Source organism: Passer domesticus, chromosome 7, assembly GCF_036417665.1.
Source record: "Passer domesticus isolate bPasDom1 chromosome 7, bPasDom1.hap1, whole genome shotgun sequence".
NCBI lineage: Eukaryota > Metazoa > Chordata > Aves > Passeriformes > Passeridae > Passer > Passer domesticus.
Window position 1 is genome coordinate 48,432,812 of NC_087480.1, and position 16,784 is coordinate 48,449,595.

The window sequence follows — 16,784 nt, forward strand, 5'->3', positions numbered from 1 at the left end:
GTGGCAGCTTGCAGGGACGCGGCAGACAAGAACTACTCGTCCCAGCATGCCATGCGCGGGAAACGCGCCGCCGGCGGGACTCTGGAGCGCGGGGCATGATGGGGTCTGTAGGCGACAGGCGGCGGCAGTCCCCCAGCCCAGGCCCCGCCTCGGTGTTTGCCGGGCAGTGCTGAGGCCGCCTCCCGCTGGCATTGCGGCGATTCGATGCGGTTTGTTAATATGACGATTTGTAATCGATATATTTTGTATTTTGGATGCATAAAAATAATTTAGTTTGCCCTGCTGCAATGTAAAACACAAGGAGCCCCGGAGTACCTTTCTCCCTGTGCGGAGCGCCCGGTGCTGGTCCTTGGTGCCACTGAGGCTCATCCACCCCTTCTCATGGTAAGCAGGAGGGTCCCTTCTGTCTTCCTTGTCAACCTGTACAGCCGGGAAGTTCCCTTTCTCAAAATGCCTGCTACTCTCCTTGTTTTGGTCTTGCCTTATTTTCCCTTCTCCTTTTATACCGGTGGCTCAAATTAGGCAGCTGAAGACAGCGCACAGTTATAACCTGAAGTTTATCCTCTTGTCAGGCAGCAAAGCCAAAGAGATCATTTCTACAATGCAGTGGGAATGGCACAGACCCGAGGCAGGAACCCATTCTCTTTGAAGTTCAGTTAATAACTTTAATTGTGTATAAGTGGAATGACTTCAGTAGGTTCACTGTACCACTAGCTGCCCTTCATAACTACAGTTCTACGACCCGAAAGCGATTTTGGGGGCTTTTTTTATTTGTTTGGGATTTTTTTTTTTTTTTATGAGGGGTGCGACACAGCTATTTATAACACCATCACTTCCCCTGGTGGAGCAGCCTGTCACTAAATCGGGAGCCGGCGTTACCATCCTGTAGGAAGTGTATTACAGCGCGGAGAGCCGCCCGTCACGTGCGGCAGCAGGGAGATGCGCGGCACAAGGTGTCGGAGGCGGCGGCTGCCGGTGTGCACGGCCCCGCAGAGCCCAGCCTAGCCCGGCACGGCCCCGCAGGGCCCGGCACGGCCCGGCCCAGCCCGGGCTGGCGGAGGCCGCGGCTCTCCCGCCCGGCCGAGCGGAGCCGGGAGGGCGCGGGGGCGGCTGCGGGCACGGCGCTCCCACGGCCGCCCCCGCGGCAGCGGCAGCCCCCGGAGGCCGGGGGGCGGCAGGAGCGGTGCCGGTGGCAGGTACGCGGGAGCCTGCAGCGGCGGGAGGCTCGGGGAGCTCTGCCCTCGGCCCCGCCTGAGGGGCGCCGGGGCCGGAGGGGCAGCGGCGGCCGCGCTCCGGCCTGGCCGGGGCGGCTCCGCCTCGGCCCCGGTGCCTCCGCGGGGCTGCGGCGGCCCGCGGCGCTGGAGCCGCCGGCAGGGCTGACACGGGGAGGGCGGCTGAGGGCAGGGCCCGGCCCGGCCCGCAGTGACCGCCCCGGCCGGGCTGTGGGGAGCACGGGGCTGCGCCCGTGGGAACGGGCCTGGCCCGCCGGGGGTGGGCACAAGTGGGTTTGGGTTTGGTGGTGTTTGGGGTTTTTTATTTTTTGGGTTTTTTTATTGTTTTAAATCTAGCGCTGATATTGACGGGAGTATTGCAGTCACAATAGGGGTTAGTTTTAGAAATGCTGGCTCAGCTGTCAGAAAGGTGAGTGGAAACCACAGCAGACTGTACTCTATCCTGCAGGAAAATGGAAGTCTGATAAAACAGGAGCTGAACTTTTTTGGCCTCTGTATGGGCCTGTCCTGAGTTACACTGCTGACTCCAGACTTTTCTTGCGTTCCCTGACAGCTGGGGAAATTGAAGGTCTTGAGTCATGTCTAAAACAGACTGTTGTTCTTCTGTGTGCAGGGGCTGCTGGAGGAGACTGGATGTGACTGGACATTTGTAAAAATGTCTTTGATCAATCTTGATGATGATTTTTTGTTTGAGTTATATACAAAATTATTCTTATGGGAATAAAAAGTAAACTGTCTAATAAGGCACACCTTTATTCACAGCCAAGGCTGTCTTCCCTGTTCTTAATGTCATCTGAAAAAAAATATTCCTGGCTAGTTCTTTAGTATTTTATAAAACATTTATAAAATGTTTGGGAGTCTTTATAAAGCATTTATAAAATGTTGAATTTAGTAACAGATCAAAATATAAACATGCTGAATACTATGCAGAGTAATGTCTCAAAACATGTTTATAAGGTTCTTATCTAATCTTTTCCCCTCATACTGAACTCAAATGTGAGCCTCTTTGGCTAATCATGATTCAATTACATCTTGGTCTTTTTGTTTGGTTCATTATCACTTGTGGTTTGCATTGGGTCTTTTATGGCAAAAGAAAAAGACACAATCCTGCCAAATCACAAGTTAATGGCCTCAGGTGATTTATCTGCATTGCAATTTGTCATGCTCCATTTCCAAGAGTAAACCATGTTAACAGTAATGTATAAGAAAACCTCCGCCTCTCTTGAAAATTCCATTTCTTTCAGGGACTGGACATAGGCTTGTAGGTGTGGGGGAAAATACTAGCTACAGCAGGAGATCATTTTTCCAGAAGAGTGAATAGTCATGAGAGGCTTTTGGTGCTCCTCTTGAGTCAGGCTGTCTTGCACATAGGCTGTTGTTTTCAAGTGAGAGAGGAAGAAGTTTTCAGGAAGTGATCCTGTAAGTCCAAATGGACAGAAATTCCACTATTAAATAAGTGTCCTGGCAGCCTAGCTGTAAATTTAAGAACTTGGCCATATTTTTCTTGGAGTTCTGCAGAACGTGTGCAATAATATGTGAAAGGTCTGAAATTCAGTGTACAGTGTAAGTGCCTTTCACAGAAGATGAGCACCTCTGGAGTCCAGGTTGTTAGTGCAGACTGATCTGCTGCTACTATATTGATGCTTGCAGGTTTTTCACCAGACAAGGACTGCTTTTCTTTTCAGAAATGGAAAATCCTGAAGTGGCTGTGAGCAGCTGCAGTCCGCATGACGATGAAAACCTTTGCAGCTACAAACGACACTCATCAGTATCACAGGAGGGGCTTTTGGAAGATCAGCTTAGAAGGAAGTTAAAATTTTTCTTCATGAACCCATGTGAGAAATTTTGGGCTCGGGGCAGAAAGCCTTGGAAACTTGGGATTCAATTACTGAAAATTGTAATGGTTACAGTCCAGGTGAGTACCTATGGGAGCAGGGACTCAGCTTATGGGAAGTCAAATGAATGCAGGTGACATGCTAGTCATAGGGTGGTGCAGAGAAAGGGAAGGATAGATTGCAAAATTATCTTATTTGCATATGTGTAGCTAAGATCTCAGGTGGCCTAATTTTCTCATAAAACTATAGAATGAAAAAAATAGCCTTCCAATGCAGATGAAAGGAACTGTGTTTAAGGGCTCAACTTGACTTTTTACTTTACTTTTTTTTTTCTTTGCCATCCCCCCCACAAAGGATGGCATCCCTACACATCTGTTACCCCAATACCCGCTTCACTGTCGTGTTTGAGGGAAGGAGAAGTAATTTCTCTTTCAATATCACAGCGATAAGAACTGAAATTGGTGACATACAAACTCTTGCATTGAAAAAAAACTCAGAAATTCTTCCTCACTCTTCCTCTCACCCAGCCTTGCACCAAAGATTTCATATAACACATTGATCTACTGCTCAAAACACAATTGTTTGTCTCAAAGTTCTGTGGTTAAGGCAGAAGAAAGTTTTCACAAAACCTTTCTAAGTCCTCAGATGATCCTTCAGAGTTGCCCACATGTGATTTCCCTTTATGGTAATGCCAGTGCTATGGCAATACATGTATAGAAAAGAATGTTTTCTTTCCATTTGCATGAATGATGGCATAAACTGCAGAAAAAGCTCTCCTGCTGTGTATCTGGCAGCATGTTTGTGTCCCTTACTGTTTCATTTTTAAATGTGTCATCGTTCTCTGATTGCCATCTCTCCCATTTTGCAACTAAAAGTAAAATTTGATGATGGAAGAATCCAAATGAGAAAGAAACTAATGCTGATTTCGTATTTTCAGATAAAATCTGCCTTGTGGTAATTCAGTCTGTGCAGTATTGGTTTGCTGGTGTATTCCTGTGGGCTGAGCCTGCCTGCAGAGCATTTTAGTGTCTCTGTAACTGAGATACCCTTATCAAAACCTGCATAGCCAGTTTGCACCATGGCCATAAATCTGTAGACTACTGATTCAGACTTATCTCTGATGAGTTTCTTCACAATGCACCTGACACCAGATTTGAAACAACAGTCAAGAGAATTGTGAGCTCCCAGAAACAATACATCATGTACTTCTGGAAACCTTTTCCAGTCTGGATAGTAGCTAACAGAGTTTTGTGCTCACTTTTCATGAATGGTTGCAATACATATTTTTTACCAGCTTCATGTTTTATCCTGTTACAAGCACAGCTTTGGTGAGTTATTCTCAAAGCTCTTTGCACTGAAACTTGGTTGAGAGATGTTTGTTTTCCTGAGTTGTCCTCAATTTCCCTTTTGTGCACTGGAGTTACAAAGTGGGGTCTTGTTAAGTCTGGTCCTGCCTTTTTGGCTGAGGAGTAATGATATTCCCCCAGGGCAAGTCAATTGATGCCAGGCCAACTAACAAAGCAGTGTAACAGTATATAGGGAGCTCGAACCTGAGATGGTATCATTTTCTTTGTAAAAGTTCAAGTCCTTGGCCAAGATGCTGTAAACATGTTAAAGACACATTGTGAAACTCACTGTTTCCCTAAAGTCAAGCTTTCATTTGACCAGCTGAGGAATGGAGCAGCCTGCATGTAATTGCTGTGTCTACCAGTGAGCAGAAGACTGACTGTTCCTAGAACAGGGTTCATATGTTAATCTAGAAGCCAACCTTGTCTTTGAACAGGAAATATAAATGTCTTTTTCAGCTGGTGGTTTTTGGATTGAGCAACCAAATGGTGGTTGCCTTCAAAGAAGAGAACACTGTTGCATTCAAACACCTGTTCTTGAAAGGATACATGGACAGAATGGATGATACCTATGCTGTATACACACAAACAGATGTCTATGACCAGATATTCTTTGCAATAAACCAGGTAGGAATTGTTGCTGCAATATTTTAAATATATATGATCTTTGCCTGGATACCTTTTTTTGAATTGAACTTCTGTGTCAGTTGCTTAAGACTAAAACATCAACTCATTTAGGTTTGCTGTCATTGCTAGAGCACTATAGTGTGATAACATCCTTAAAGCTAATCAGTGTACAGGTTCTACACTAAAAGCACTCCTTGGATTTTAGCCAGAATCCTTTGCAAATAACAAATTAGGCTTTCTAGTAAGGATTGCAAGGAGAAAAACATAATAAGCAAAAAGGTATTTAGATCCAAATCCCGTACTTCATGTTTTTGTCAAATACCTTAAGATATTTGAGGACTCAGCTGTTGTGTGGTTTAGGTTTCACAGTTCTTTAAGTGATGTTTTAAATAAAAGAGATGGGTTATAACCAATCCAAACACTTCTGGTTTGCTTTGTTTCATTGTTTTGTTTTGCTTTGTTTTGTTTCTTTTTCTCAGAGACTAATACTTTTGTTGCTATTTAAGTTGGTTTGTTTGTTTTGAACTTCAGTACCTCCAGCTGCCCAACATCTCTGTTGGCAATCATGCTTATGAGAAGAGGGGAGCAGAAGTGACACCTCTGGCTGTTTGTCAGCAGTTCTACAAGCGAGGAATCATCTGTCCTGGAAACGACACCTTTGATATAGACCCAGAGATTGTGACTGGTGATGAACCTAATCTGTTTTATCTGTTCTTTGGGAGGATGGGACCTACACTTTTGATAAATTCTTTTAAAAACTTTACAGTATGGTATAGTCTTATGACATAATCTGTATTGAACTTACTAGTAGCCAAAACTGGTAAGAAAAGTTCTGTGTAACTAACCCCTAGCCCTCACCTCCAATGTCTAATGCCACAAAGAAGTGATTGGCCTTTAGCACTGGTGACCATCTAATACAAGTGTTTGGGGCTAATTTTCAGGAGCGATCCCTGTGAACTCATGATGAGTGACTTGGCTGGTGTTCCAGGAAGCCAGTGTCAGTTGGCTTCTCAGATGACTCCTCACTCAAGTGTGCTATCTTGTCTGGTGTAGCCAACAGCCCATAACAGCCTCGGGAGTGGGACAGGCAGATTACGGTTAAAGAACCTGATAATCCATGAGATATTGTTGTGAGTCCTTATCCATTCCAGACTGCTTGTACATTGAGCCAACGACTTCACTAGACAACAACACAACAATGGGAAAGCACAATTTGAATTTCACTCTGGACTTCCCCAGGTGAGGGGGAATGACACCTCCTGTGTTGGGGTTTTGGTGCATTGTCCCTGTGCAGGGCTAACCTGGAGCTCTGTTGCAGGCTGGTGGCAGTGCAGCTCACGTTCAATCTGAAGGCAATCAACCTCCAGACCGTCCGTCACCACGAGCTCCCCGACTGTTACGATTTCACTCTGCGGGTACGTGCAAGCCTGCCACGTGTCTTTCTGTTCAAAACAGAAAAGACTTGCTGGTTTACTGCACACAGTCAGCACAGGTGTTGGGTACCACTGGGTCAGTGGTGCCTGGATTACTCTGTTATGGCTTAGTGTACCTGTAAATAACCAGCAGTTGTCACTGTTAAGCTTAGAGTGCTCCTGATGTGGTCCTGAAGTACTTGCTTGGCTCACAGCCACTTGTGCTCTAATCCATCTGAAGTACAATGGAAGTGTAAATCTCTTCTCTTTAGAGATGCTTCTGGGAAAGGTTGTTTTCAGATCATGGAGCAATTGAGAACATAGCTTCAAAAAATTTCACCTAGTGACTGGTTGTTCAAACAATTTGTGTCAAATACATGGTTCAGCAGATTTTTCTTTCCTTTTCACAGCATTTATTTGAAGATACTTGAATTAGTTTAAGCTTAGAAAAGTTTTGTAACTTCTCCCCTAGTACAATTATTCTGAATCATTATGCAGGCTTAGCAATACAGTGGGCTACATATGTAATTGTTAAACTTTATAAAGACGTGCATCTTTTTTTAATTTGTTGTTTTTTAATACAGATCGTGTTCGATAATAAAGCACACAGTGGAAGAATTAAAATAAGTCTAGACAATGACATAGCCATCAGGGAATGTAAAGATTGGCATGTTTCTGGATCAAGTAAGTGACATAAATGTGTTATTTCGTGCTGAAATTTTGTCCACTAGCACAATGTTTGTTAACCTTTTTCTTTATGAAAAGGTGAGGCACCATTGACATACAATCTCTAGTATGTGCACTCTAAATCTGATTTTCTAAGAATTTGTTGTTCTTCAACCCCTGATCTGAAAACCTGGGAATCCATTCACACCAATACTTTCTGTAGCAGTTCTCAAGGCTTGCATCACTGATAACGTCAAACCAAACTTTTTCAGAGCCTCACTATGCACCCTTCTCTCTTTTGCTACTGAACACGCTGCTGATTTCTTAAGGCTGAGTTGTGAAATGTTCTAGCACCAGGCAACAGGACACATGATAGGAAAGTTGAAGCTGATTTACTCCTATTTCAGCACCTAGCACCAGGAAAGATAAGGAAGCATTGTTGGTAAAGCTTGCTGGAGTGGAATGGCTAGAAATACTTCTTAATGTTGCTTAAATGCCATTTACTGTGTAAATAACACAGGATAGTTAAATTTCTTATATAACAGGATAGTTAAATTTCTTATATAGTCACTCACAAGAATGAGCCACCTCTATTTGGCCTGGTCAAAACATAATCTTTCTTCATTAGCAAAAATAATCTCTTTGGTAGTCAGAAGCTTTCCAGGACTTTTAGATTCCACTATGCAATAGGATGAACCAGGTCCTTCTTTCTACTTTGCCACTTCCTCTGTTGCTATGCCTGTGTTAGGGAATGAAGGGCTGGTAGTGGAAGAGGCTAAGTGGTGTTTTTGTGAAGATCCAGGCTGCAGTGGATTACTGGGGGCTGAAGGAGGCGCGTCCCGCAGCTCAGCCGTGGTGCCCTGGTTCGCGGCCGCCGTGCCAGCAGTGCCCGCGGTCCGCCTTGGGTGCCCGAGGGTCCCTCAAGCACAAAGGCAGCTCCCGGAGCCCCTCTGAAACCCAGGGAAGGGTGGGCAGGGAGCAGCTGCAGCTGCAGAGTAACAACCTACTGCTGTTCTGCACTGCATGGCAAAACCAACTTAAATGGCAGCAGTGTAACAAGGAAGTACTGGGTGGGCTTTTTCTGAGTAGTGCAGTTCGTGAAGTCAGCTGGAACTTCAGCAGCCCATTTTGTAGAATTGGTGTGTGTCCTTGCAAATTTAGCATTTACTTGTTTGATTTTTTTTTCCTCAAACCACCATCCTTTCAGCATTAAAAATCAGATCTTTCTACTGTCTCACCTATTTTCAGCTGTATGGTAGGTATAAAAACAAACAACAAAAATATTTGGTGCAACGTTTAACGTAAGATGACCAAGAATGTGAATTTTAGTAACATAAGAGATGGAGAACTCATGTCTAATTCCATGCTGATCTTGACTAGCTGAGCAATAGTACGAGTTATTTGCACTGCCCTAGGACAGAAAAACTGATTATCAAATACTGATCTGAGAGAGAAGTTACATATGATAATGTTCCTAGGATTTAAAAAAAAAATATTTCTGAAAAGCTCTATGACTCCAAAGGCCATTCCAGTCCCTGTAAAATGATTAACTCTCACCTATAATCCTGCAGGGCTGTAAGAAGCACTCACACTTTGGTTTATCTTTGATATGGTATCAACCCTCCTAAATTTATCAAAGTGGTATCTGTAGTGCAGATGCACTTGTGTCTCTCACAAAATGTGTCAGATAAACTTTTATGGGAAGAAATGCTAAGATTTTTCTTAATTCACTTGTATAAATATAGTTAACATCAAAATTTGATTTTTACTTCAGTGATGGTCAAGAAGAATAAATGCACTATAAACATGTACATTTTTGTTCTTGCAGTACAGAAGAACACTCATTACATGATGATCTTCGATGCTTTTGTCATATTGACTTGTCTGGCTTCATTGATCCTCTGCACACGATCAGTGATTAAAGGAATTTGGCTCCAAAGGGTGGGTGTAGCTCCTTCTTTGGAAAGCCTTGTCTTGTGTGAGACTGATTAACTGTTTTCTTTCCTCCTTTCCCCTAGGAATTTGTAAGCTTTTTCCTATATTATTATAAGAAAGAAGTATCTTTCAGTGATCAAATGGAATTTGTCAATGGATGGTACATCCTGATTATAGTTAGTGATGTCCTAACTATTGTTGGATCAACTCTAAAGATGGAGATACAAGCTAAGGTAGGCTTTTCACACTGTCAGATGGAAACAAAACTGTTTCTGTCTAACCCAGGTTTAAATCTCTCAGAGGACTTTAGGCTGGCTGTACTTGCTTCTGAGTGGCATGACATTTTAAAACTCTATCTTCTTCTCCAGAATTGCAACTCATGCATGTTGTTTCTAATAGCAAGAATTAAAAACTCCAAATATCACTCTATATCATAGTGCTGGATTATCTTTGCACCCTGTGAGTCTGAGGAATAAAATGCACTTTATCTCTGAAAGTTTGACTGTTGACTTCCTCCCTTCTTCACTTATATTTACTCATTTGATTAATTTCTTCAAATCTAGAATTTAACTTTTGGAACTCTGTTTACAAGTGTTTAACAGAGTCTCTCCACTTAAATGTCACTTTGCTGCTTTCCCAGCTTCTGTTTTCCAGCATGTACCTAACAGTCAGCCACAGCAGGGTCTGGGCTTTCACTTCCTAAAACAAACTTGATATGGACAAAACTCAAATTATGTAAAACATTATGTTTGAGAGAATTAGGGGAGAAAAATTATTAGAATATGCTATCCTGAAGCACTCTGATATTCAGATAATATTATTCTTCACAAAATCTGTAGCAGACTTTGAAGTGTGACATTGCAACATAGTGAACTTTGGACACTAGTGCTGAGAGGATGGGTCTGAAATCCATCTGCTGACAGCTTGACTATCACAAACACCCTGTGCAAATTGCCCTGTCTCACCACAGGACCTATAAACTCACTGAGAGTAGAAAGAAGCTGTGAGGAAGCTGGCTAAGACAAGAGATAGCTCCATCCTGCTTTGGGAAAAGCAAAGAAGAGAACAAGATTGGAATAAGACCTTGCATTTGGGATTCCTGTATCTTATATTATGCATACCTCTATTTATATATGTAAGAGTATTTTACTAAAACTCCTCTCTACAGGTACATTTTGGTCCATTTTGCAAGCTTTGTGGACTTGCAAAACAAGATCCTGTTCCATGTTACTGTATAAAAGTGGTTGAATAACAAGTTCACATTAAAGTATCCTAAAATTGTTTCTTGTCAAGCTCTAAATTAATTATGCTGATAGGAAGGATTAGCCTATATATATTGCCAATATCTATTATTTATGTTTTATTCTTAGGAGAATAGAAACAGAAATGAATGAAAACTTCTTTTCAAATAAGCTGTCACGATCCATGCCAGAGTAGAGCTGCAGTTCAGGAACAGAGTACATGCTAATTTGGATGAAAACAGGCCAGTATCTATAGGTGGAAAAACCAGCAAAGTGCCAATAGTTATAAGTTCCACATAGAATTCATTAGAAGCTAATTAGTCTTCTCCTTGATAGCTTTATATAGTTCATAGTTCCCAACTACATAACAAGATCCTCCTGAGTATTTATCTGAGCAATGCTGACAAGTCATACTAATTTTTACAAAGAGCTTTTCCTAACTAGTGGAAGAACTTATTTGTTCTGTGTCATGTTTACACTGTCCATTGGGATGCAGTGCAGAGATTCCCAAGATGCTCTGAGGAATCTGTCAGTTCACATTCCAGAAGGAGTTGCTGCAAGTCTAGAAGCAGCATAAAAATGTTTGCAGTGCCTCTGCAGATCTTGGTGATTTGGGTACCGAGGAGGTGTCTCTGCTTCTGCCATGCACCTGCACTCTTGGACTTGCAAATAAAGCTCATCTTGTTAGAATCTGATTTACAAACAGCTATGTGTAAAGGCATGAGCAACTCATAAAATCAGTTGCACTTCAAAGTGCTCCTGCTCTTTCAAGGGACCTCTCTCTAATAATGTATATTGCCTCAAACTAATTTCTAATTGGGAGAGTTTGTGGAAGAAAAAGTGTTTCTAAACAAATCTTTGTAATTATGAGAGTCATAATTTAGAATCTGTCAGTTGTTACAATATTTAATTTTTTCCTTTATTATTTTTTGCTTCTTCTCTTGTTTTTTTTTTTCAGAGTCTGACAAGTTATGATGTCTGCAGCATACTCTTAGGAATATCTACTATGCTTGTGTGGCTTGGAGTCATTCGCTACCTAGGTTTCTTTCAGAAGTATAATGTAAGGATCTCCTGGGATCTTCATATTGTTGGTATTTATTCTGTTTGTTGCTATAAGAGGACTGGAAGAAGTTTCTGGTTAAATTCTAACTGTTTGCATTGCCTTGTGCAGCTTCTCATCCTAACACTGCGAGCAGCATTACCCAATGTAATGAGGTTCTGCTGTTGTGCTGCTATGATCTACCTGGGCTATTGTTTCTGTGGATGGATTGTACTGGGGCCATACCACGTGAAGGTAATGTTCTGACCATGAAAAAAGATAACTTGAATAATAGAATGAGAGATTACTACTGCTGTTTTCTAGTTCTCCATGTCAAGGCTTCCCTTAATGTAAAAATAGAAAAATAGCGCATCTTCAACATGATGCTGCTCTGTTTGAGGAGTCTGACTTCCATGACTCAATCAGACTTTCCTCAAGTTATGAAAGCTCCAAGTCAGAAGTGGAAGCTCCTGTGACTCCCAATCACATGCTGATATTTTAAGAAATAATTTCCATTTTGCAGAACGCTGGTATCGGACTAAAACTTCAGAGACATTGTGCTTATCCCTCTTAAAAGAGAAATTTGCTTATCTGAATTGAATGTGCATGCATATAGGAGGTGGCAAACTGTTCCTCAGATGTTTTACTGTTTGCACCTTGTCATCCCCGGGGTGTAGGAAGAGATCTGAGGCAGCCAGTCATCTCAGTGTTTGTTCTTCATGTTATGTACAGTCTTTGTGTCCAAATAAAGCAGTGACATGTCCTTGTCATCTTCCCTCCTCTCTAGTTTCGCACTCTGAACATGGTTTCTGAGTGCCTTTTTTCATTGATCAATGGAGATGACATGTTTGCCACCTTTGCACAAATGCAGCAGAAAAGTTACTTGGTTTGGTTATTCAGTAGGATCTACCTCTACTCCTTCATCAGTCTGTTCATCTATATGGTGCTGAGTCTCTTCATTGCACTCATTACAGATACATATGAAACAGTCAAGGTAAGCACAGACTATTCAATTGGAATAACAGGGCAAGATGGGTGCTATCAAAACTGTCATCTCCCTCAATATTTTAACTTGCAGTGCATGCCAATCTAAAGAATAAATACAATGAATACAATGATTACTTTTGAGGGTGCAAATTGATGACAGGAAGGTTTTTAATCCCTCTCTACTTTGTTTTTCTTAAAAAACCTGTCTGTTTTTCTGCTCCAATGGAAGCTAAATATCTACTAAAAAGCAGAATTTTCACATTAGGTCCTATGAATCTTCTATTTTTGAGCAGTGTCTCAAAAGTGGTCTGGGGAGAATTTGGGTTATTGTAGGTTTTAGCCTTGTTAAAGGTTTAATTAAGTATCAATTTTTAGCACTACCAGCAAGATGGCTTTCCAGAGACAGAACTTAAGAAATTTATATCACAGTGCAAAGACTCACCAACCTCTGGGAGGTACAGGTTAGAGGAGGAAAGTTCTTCATCTCTCTTCTGTTGTTGTAATGGTATGTATCTATATTAAAATTATCTATTAAGGTATATATGAAAGCAACATGCTAAGAAATGTCCGTGGTACAATGTTTATGAAAAATACTAAAATTTTGGGGGAAGTTGTGTGGGGAAACCCACACAAAAATCCCAAGCTGTGAACAGAGCACTTCAGCAAAATGTCTACAGCCAACAATTTTCTTAGAATATGTGAGGGGACTTCCAAATTAAGACTCACTTAAAGTGAAAAATTACACAGAAGTAAGATAATATATACAGTAACATTGGAACCCCATATGTGTAATATGCAAGCATTAAGATTTCCTGTACTCACTGCAACGGCAGGACTTAGAGAACTCCTTCAGTGTTCTCTTATGCACTTTTTAATCACACCTTGTGCAGTTAACAGGCCTGAAAAATCAGGGGAGAAAATCAGCTTGTCAAGGTTTTAAGACAGCATGCAGTTTAAGATACTACCACAGCACTTGGAAAACATTGCCTAACTTCCATTATGAAGGGAAAACGCTTCAGTTATTTGAAGCTGTGTTTCTTCAGGAATACTGATTGCAGGATACATGGTTTATATTTAACCTGGCTGGCAGCAAGTCTGAGTCTTCCTTGCTGAAGAGCCTTTCGGTGGGGGAGCTGAAAAATATTTGCCTCTTGATTAAAAAGATCAAAGGTGCAACTCCTTGGTATTGGGCTTTCCTGGCAGGCTGTGTTGTTATATGCCTGATAGAATGTATTTATGAGAGAGAGGAGATGGGGATGTATTTTGGAGCAAGGAGATGACAGAGCCTGCTGTGAACCGGCTTCTGTTCTGACCGAGTGTTTTACTGGAGATAAAAGTGTGGGATGAAGCAGAGCAGGGCATCTTGCTCCTGGGTAAAGGACATGGACACGTTGACATTTCCTTTTCTGCATACACCTCTCAGTTTAACCAGACAAGAAAGCCAGCATAGGATGGGTCAGGGTGGGGGTGTAATAATTTTCCTACTGACTGTGCAGTGGGGATCAGGCATCTAGGAGAGCAGTCTTGTATTCAGAATGTTTTCTGGTGGTTCATAGCAGTTTCTTGTCAATGGATATCAAATTATTAATAGTTCAGTTGCATTTTTAAGGCTCCTTGTACAGTGAAACTATTATTTTGATGCAGATACCTGACAACTTCCCCCTCCTCTCTTGCACAGGTTGTAGTGGACATATTTAATGGATTCTGGGAGTGTATCATGGAGGCTTTGAAGCAGCACACATTGCAAGAACTTGACAGTGGAGCTGGTGGAAAACCCTATTTCTGAAGACTTAATTTGCTTTTCTCAAAAAACAGTGTAAGCCTATGGCAGAAGTTTATGCTAAACTTACAGACTTTTTGTTTGGACATTCACTGCTAGTTCAGGGGCTTTGGGGATGGTTTTTAGTAGTTTTATTCTATTTGATTCCTTAGTTAAATTGTGCTAGAATGCAAAGGGCATAAAAACCTGTCTGTGTTCAGAGACTTGGCTAGATTATAAGAGTAGAATATAAATGTAGTAACTTTCAACTATAAGTAGAACTAGTGCTGGACAACTTCAGCTTTGAACACCAACCTAGCCCTCAGTACTGCAGGCATTATCTGTCTGTGGCTGACCTGCTACTGAAGGAATGAAAACTCACTAGATCCCTCAGCATTTTTTGTTTATTTGCACTCACAGTAAAAATAAATACTATGAAATTTGGTATAATTTATTTCTGGAGTCATTACCTGAGTTGATACACAAACCACTCAAATATAGCTGAAAGCATAAAATAAATATTTCTTTAAACACAAGTACCACTGGATGTAAGTGGCAATCTATTCTCAGAGAGGCTGGGATATGCCAGGCTGAACTGAAGTTTCAGGGATGAGTTGAATGGAGAAATGTTCTCATGTATCAAGCACTGGGCAGAGTCAGTTACAGTCTTCAGCTTAACAGTGTTTGGATCTTATGTTTTTAAGGGAAAAATCAGACAAAAAACCTATTTTTTAAAATTTGAAATCTTCCTCTGGCATACAGGTCTGTAAACCTGAAGTCTAAACTGAGTTAAGGACACAGGAGATATGTCTCTGTGAGTCTAATCTCTCCATGCTTTAGAAACTGGATGTTTCCTAGCAACCTAATAACCTGCTACTGTCAGTGGCTGGATGAAACATTAGCTCTTATAAAAGTTCAGTTTTGACAACTTAGTTTATATTCTTTGTTGATTGTGATACTATTTAATGGATGCCTTATTTTCTATAGTCTATTCACTCTGGGAGCAGAATAGAAAACTAAAGGGAAGCATATTTTAGAGAACTTGCATTTGTGAGCAACATTGCTGTAGCTGTGTGCGACAATGTATAATGCTGTAGAGGACACTGTTCTGTCTGGATGCTTACACATTGTAAATGTGCCACAATAAACAGCTGCAGTAAACATGGGGTGTGTCAGTATTCATCTTTAGAGTTACTATGTTGCCAGGTTACTACAGGAGCTTTGTTTTTTAATTATGCTATGCGATTTCTGGCATGAAATGGAGTGTGGAGTGTGTGAACTTGGATTCCCTGTAGCCATGCTAGTTCCCATGGACCCTGGTGAGGACCTGTTTCCAGCTGATGTTTAACAGTGTTTCACAATTTGCCATAGAAACAAATATTCAAGTATTTAACCTTACACTAAAAACACTTCTCAAATTCAGCAAAGGCAAACCAAGTACAAGGCATAGGCAGAACAGATTATGCACAGTATCTGAAAGTTTTGTGTACTGGGGTCCTTCTCTTTCAACACTCATCTAAGACTGAAGACTTTTGAAACTTTTGAAGAAGATGCAAGGCAGTCTTGCCTCAAAAAATATTAAGTGACCATGTTTTCTCTTGACAAAATTAACTCCTTATGGATCTTTGACAACACACAAAATATAATGTGCACATCACATTGTGTACAATAATTTATGTAAGGAACTCTGGCAAGGGTGGCACGCACTTTTAAGATCAGTGAAATGCAGAAGGCAGACTTAGATGGCTTTTTCATACAGAGCTAAGAGAAAGCTAAGATTAATAATTCACTTAAAATACAGGTACATTTTGTAAAGAGCCATGGAATACTCTTTTTGCCAATACAGTTATAAGGCAAGAAATGGTCTAATTTCATTTAGAAACGGGGTAGAACATGTTCTTTGTCACTGTTAACTTATTAAATTGGCAGCAAGTTTCTACAAAATTTGACAGAGTTCTAAAGTGTCAAATTCTTACAGAGTTTTAAAATAGCAGAGAGAAAGCATGTTAATAGAAGCCTGCAGTATGAGCATAAGGCATGGTAATCTACAACAGGTGACCACAAAGCAGCAAAAAACTGTATATAGAGTCTTTCTATTCCTAATATACGTGGCTACATCTTCCAGTGAAGATTGGTTTCTATTGCTTGATCTTCATCTGACTATTTTGCCCACCTGAGAAGAAGCCAGTCAATGTTGTGTTTAATAGCCTGCTGGCTGCTTTTGAGATGAAGTACAGCTCTGCCAGATCTGTTGTGTGTGTGGTGAGGCTTTTTAATCTTATCAACATACAATGTGCTGGTTATGGCCTTGCAGAGCCAGGATGTGTGACAATGATCCTATTCTAAAAAATCCTCGTGATCTCCCAAGAATCTCAGCATTAGCAATGCTGGTAGCACATGTAAAGCTGCATCCTGGAGACATTGGTATCTTTATGCTGATACAATCAAGCAGGCACAGATAGAACTGTAAAATGCAGCTGGGGAGAACAAGGAAGCAGATAAAGCATCTGATAAACTCATGCTTAAATATGCCCTCTTAAGGGAAACAGGGCTTTCAGCCCTGACCAAGAAACTGTGGAGGGGTAAGAGATTTTCTTTGTTCTGATTCTCACTGGGCTCTGGAAAGTCACCTGAAAATACCAATAGTCAGTACTTCCTCATGAAAATAAGTCACAGAGTGCTGTATTGGGCAGCCGCTGTTTTCC

General features: G+C 41.4%; 1 protein-coding gene across 3 annotated transcripts; it reads left to right on the forward strand.

Moving 5' to 3' along the window:
• Positions 1-141: 141 nt before the first annotated feature.
• On the forward strand, positions 142-15,242 carry MCOLN3 (mucolipin TRP cation channel 3). 3 transcript variants are annotated; one of them, XR_010366417.1, is made up of 14 exons: positions 142-384; positions 2,918-3,147; positions 4,873-5,040; positions 5,572-5,725; positions 6,192-6,279; positions 6,359-6,455; positions 7,037-7,136; positions 8,947-9,059; positions 9,137-9,286; positions 11,253-11,385; positions 11,466-11,588; positions 12,121-12,327; positions 12,696-12,825; positions 13,999-14,031. XR_010366417.1 is itself a non-coding variant. In XM_064428434.1 (14 exons), exons 2-14 carry the CDS (start codon positions 2,920-2,922, stop codon positions 14,016-14,018), a joined length of 1,680 nt encoding a protein of 559 aa, XP_064284504.1. In that variant the 5' UTR covers positions 143-384; positions 2,918-2,919; the 3' UTR covers positions 14,019-15,242. The 3 variants fall into 3 exon arrangements, 2 of the variants coding, with proteins under 2 accessions (XP_064284504.1, XP_064284505.1); XM_064428434.1 differs by having other exon boundaries at positions 143-384; positions 11,253-11,354; positions 13,999-15,242; XM_064428435.1 differs by lacking the exon at positions 142-384 and adding an exon at positions 932-1,196 and having other exon boundaries at positions 11,253-11,354; positions 13,999-15,242.
• Positions 15,243-16,784: the final 1,542 nt, after the last annotated feature.

What these genes read in the sequence shown, in the direction of transcription:
- MCOLN3 (XM_064428434.1), top strand. Translation starts at nt 2,920, where the DNA reads ATGGAAAATCCTGAAGTGGCTGTGAGCAGCTGCAGTCCGCATGACGAT. An exon ending in TATTCTTTGCAATAAACCAG is followed by an intron (nt 5,041 to 5,571) that starts GTAGGAATTGTT and finishes TTTGAACTTCAG; the next exon opens with TACCTCCAGCTGCCCAACAT. An exon ending in TGGGGCCATACCACGTGAAG is followed by an intron (nt 11,589 to 12,120) that starts GTAATGTTCTGA and finishes CCTCCTCTCTAG; the next exon opens with TTTCGCACTCTGAACATGGT.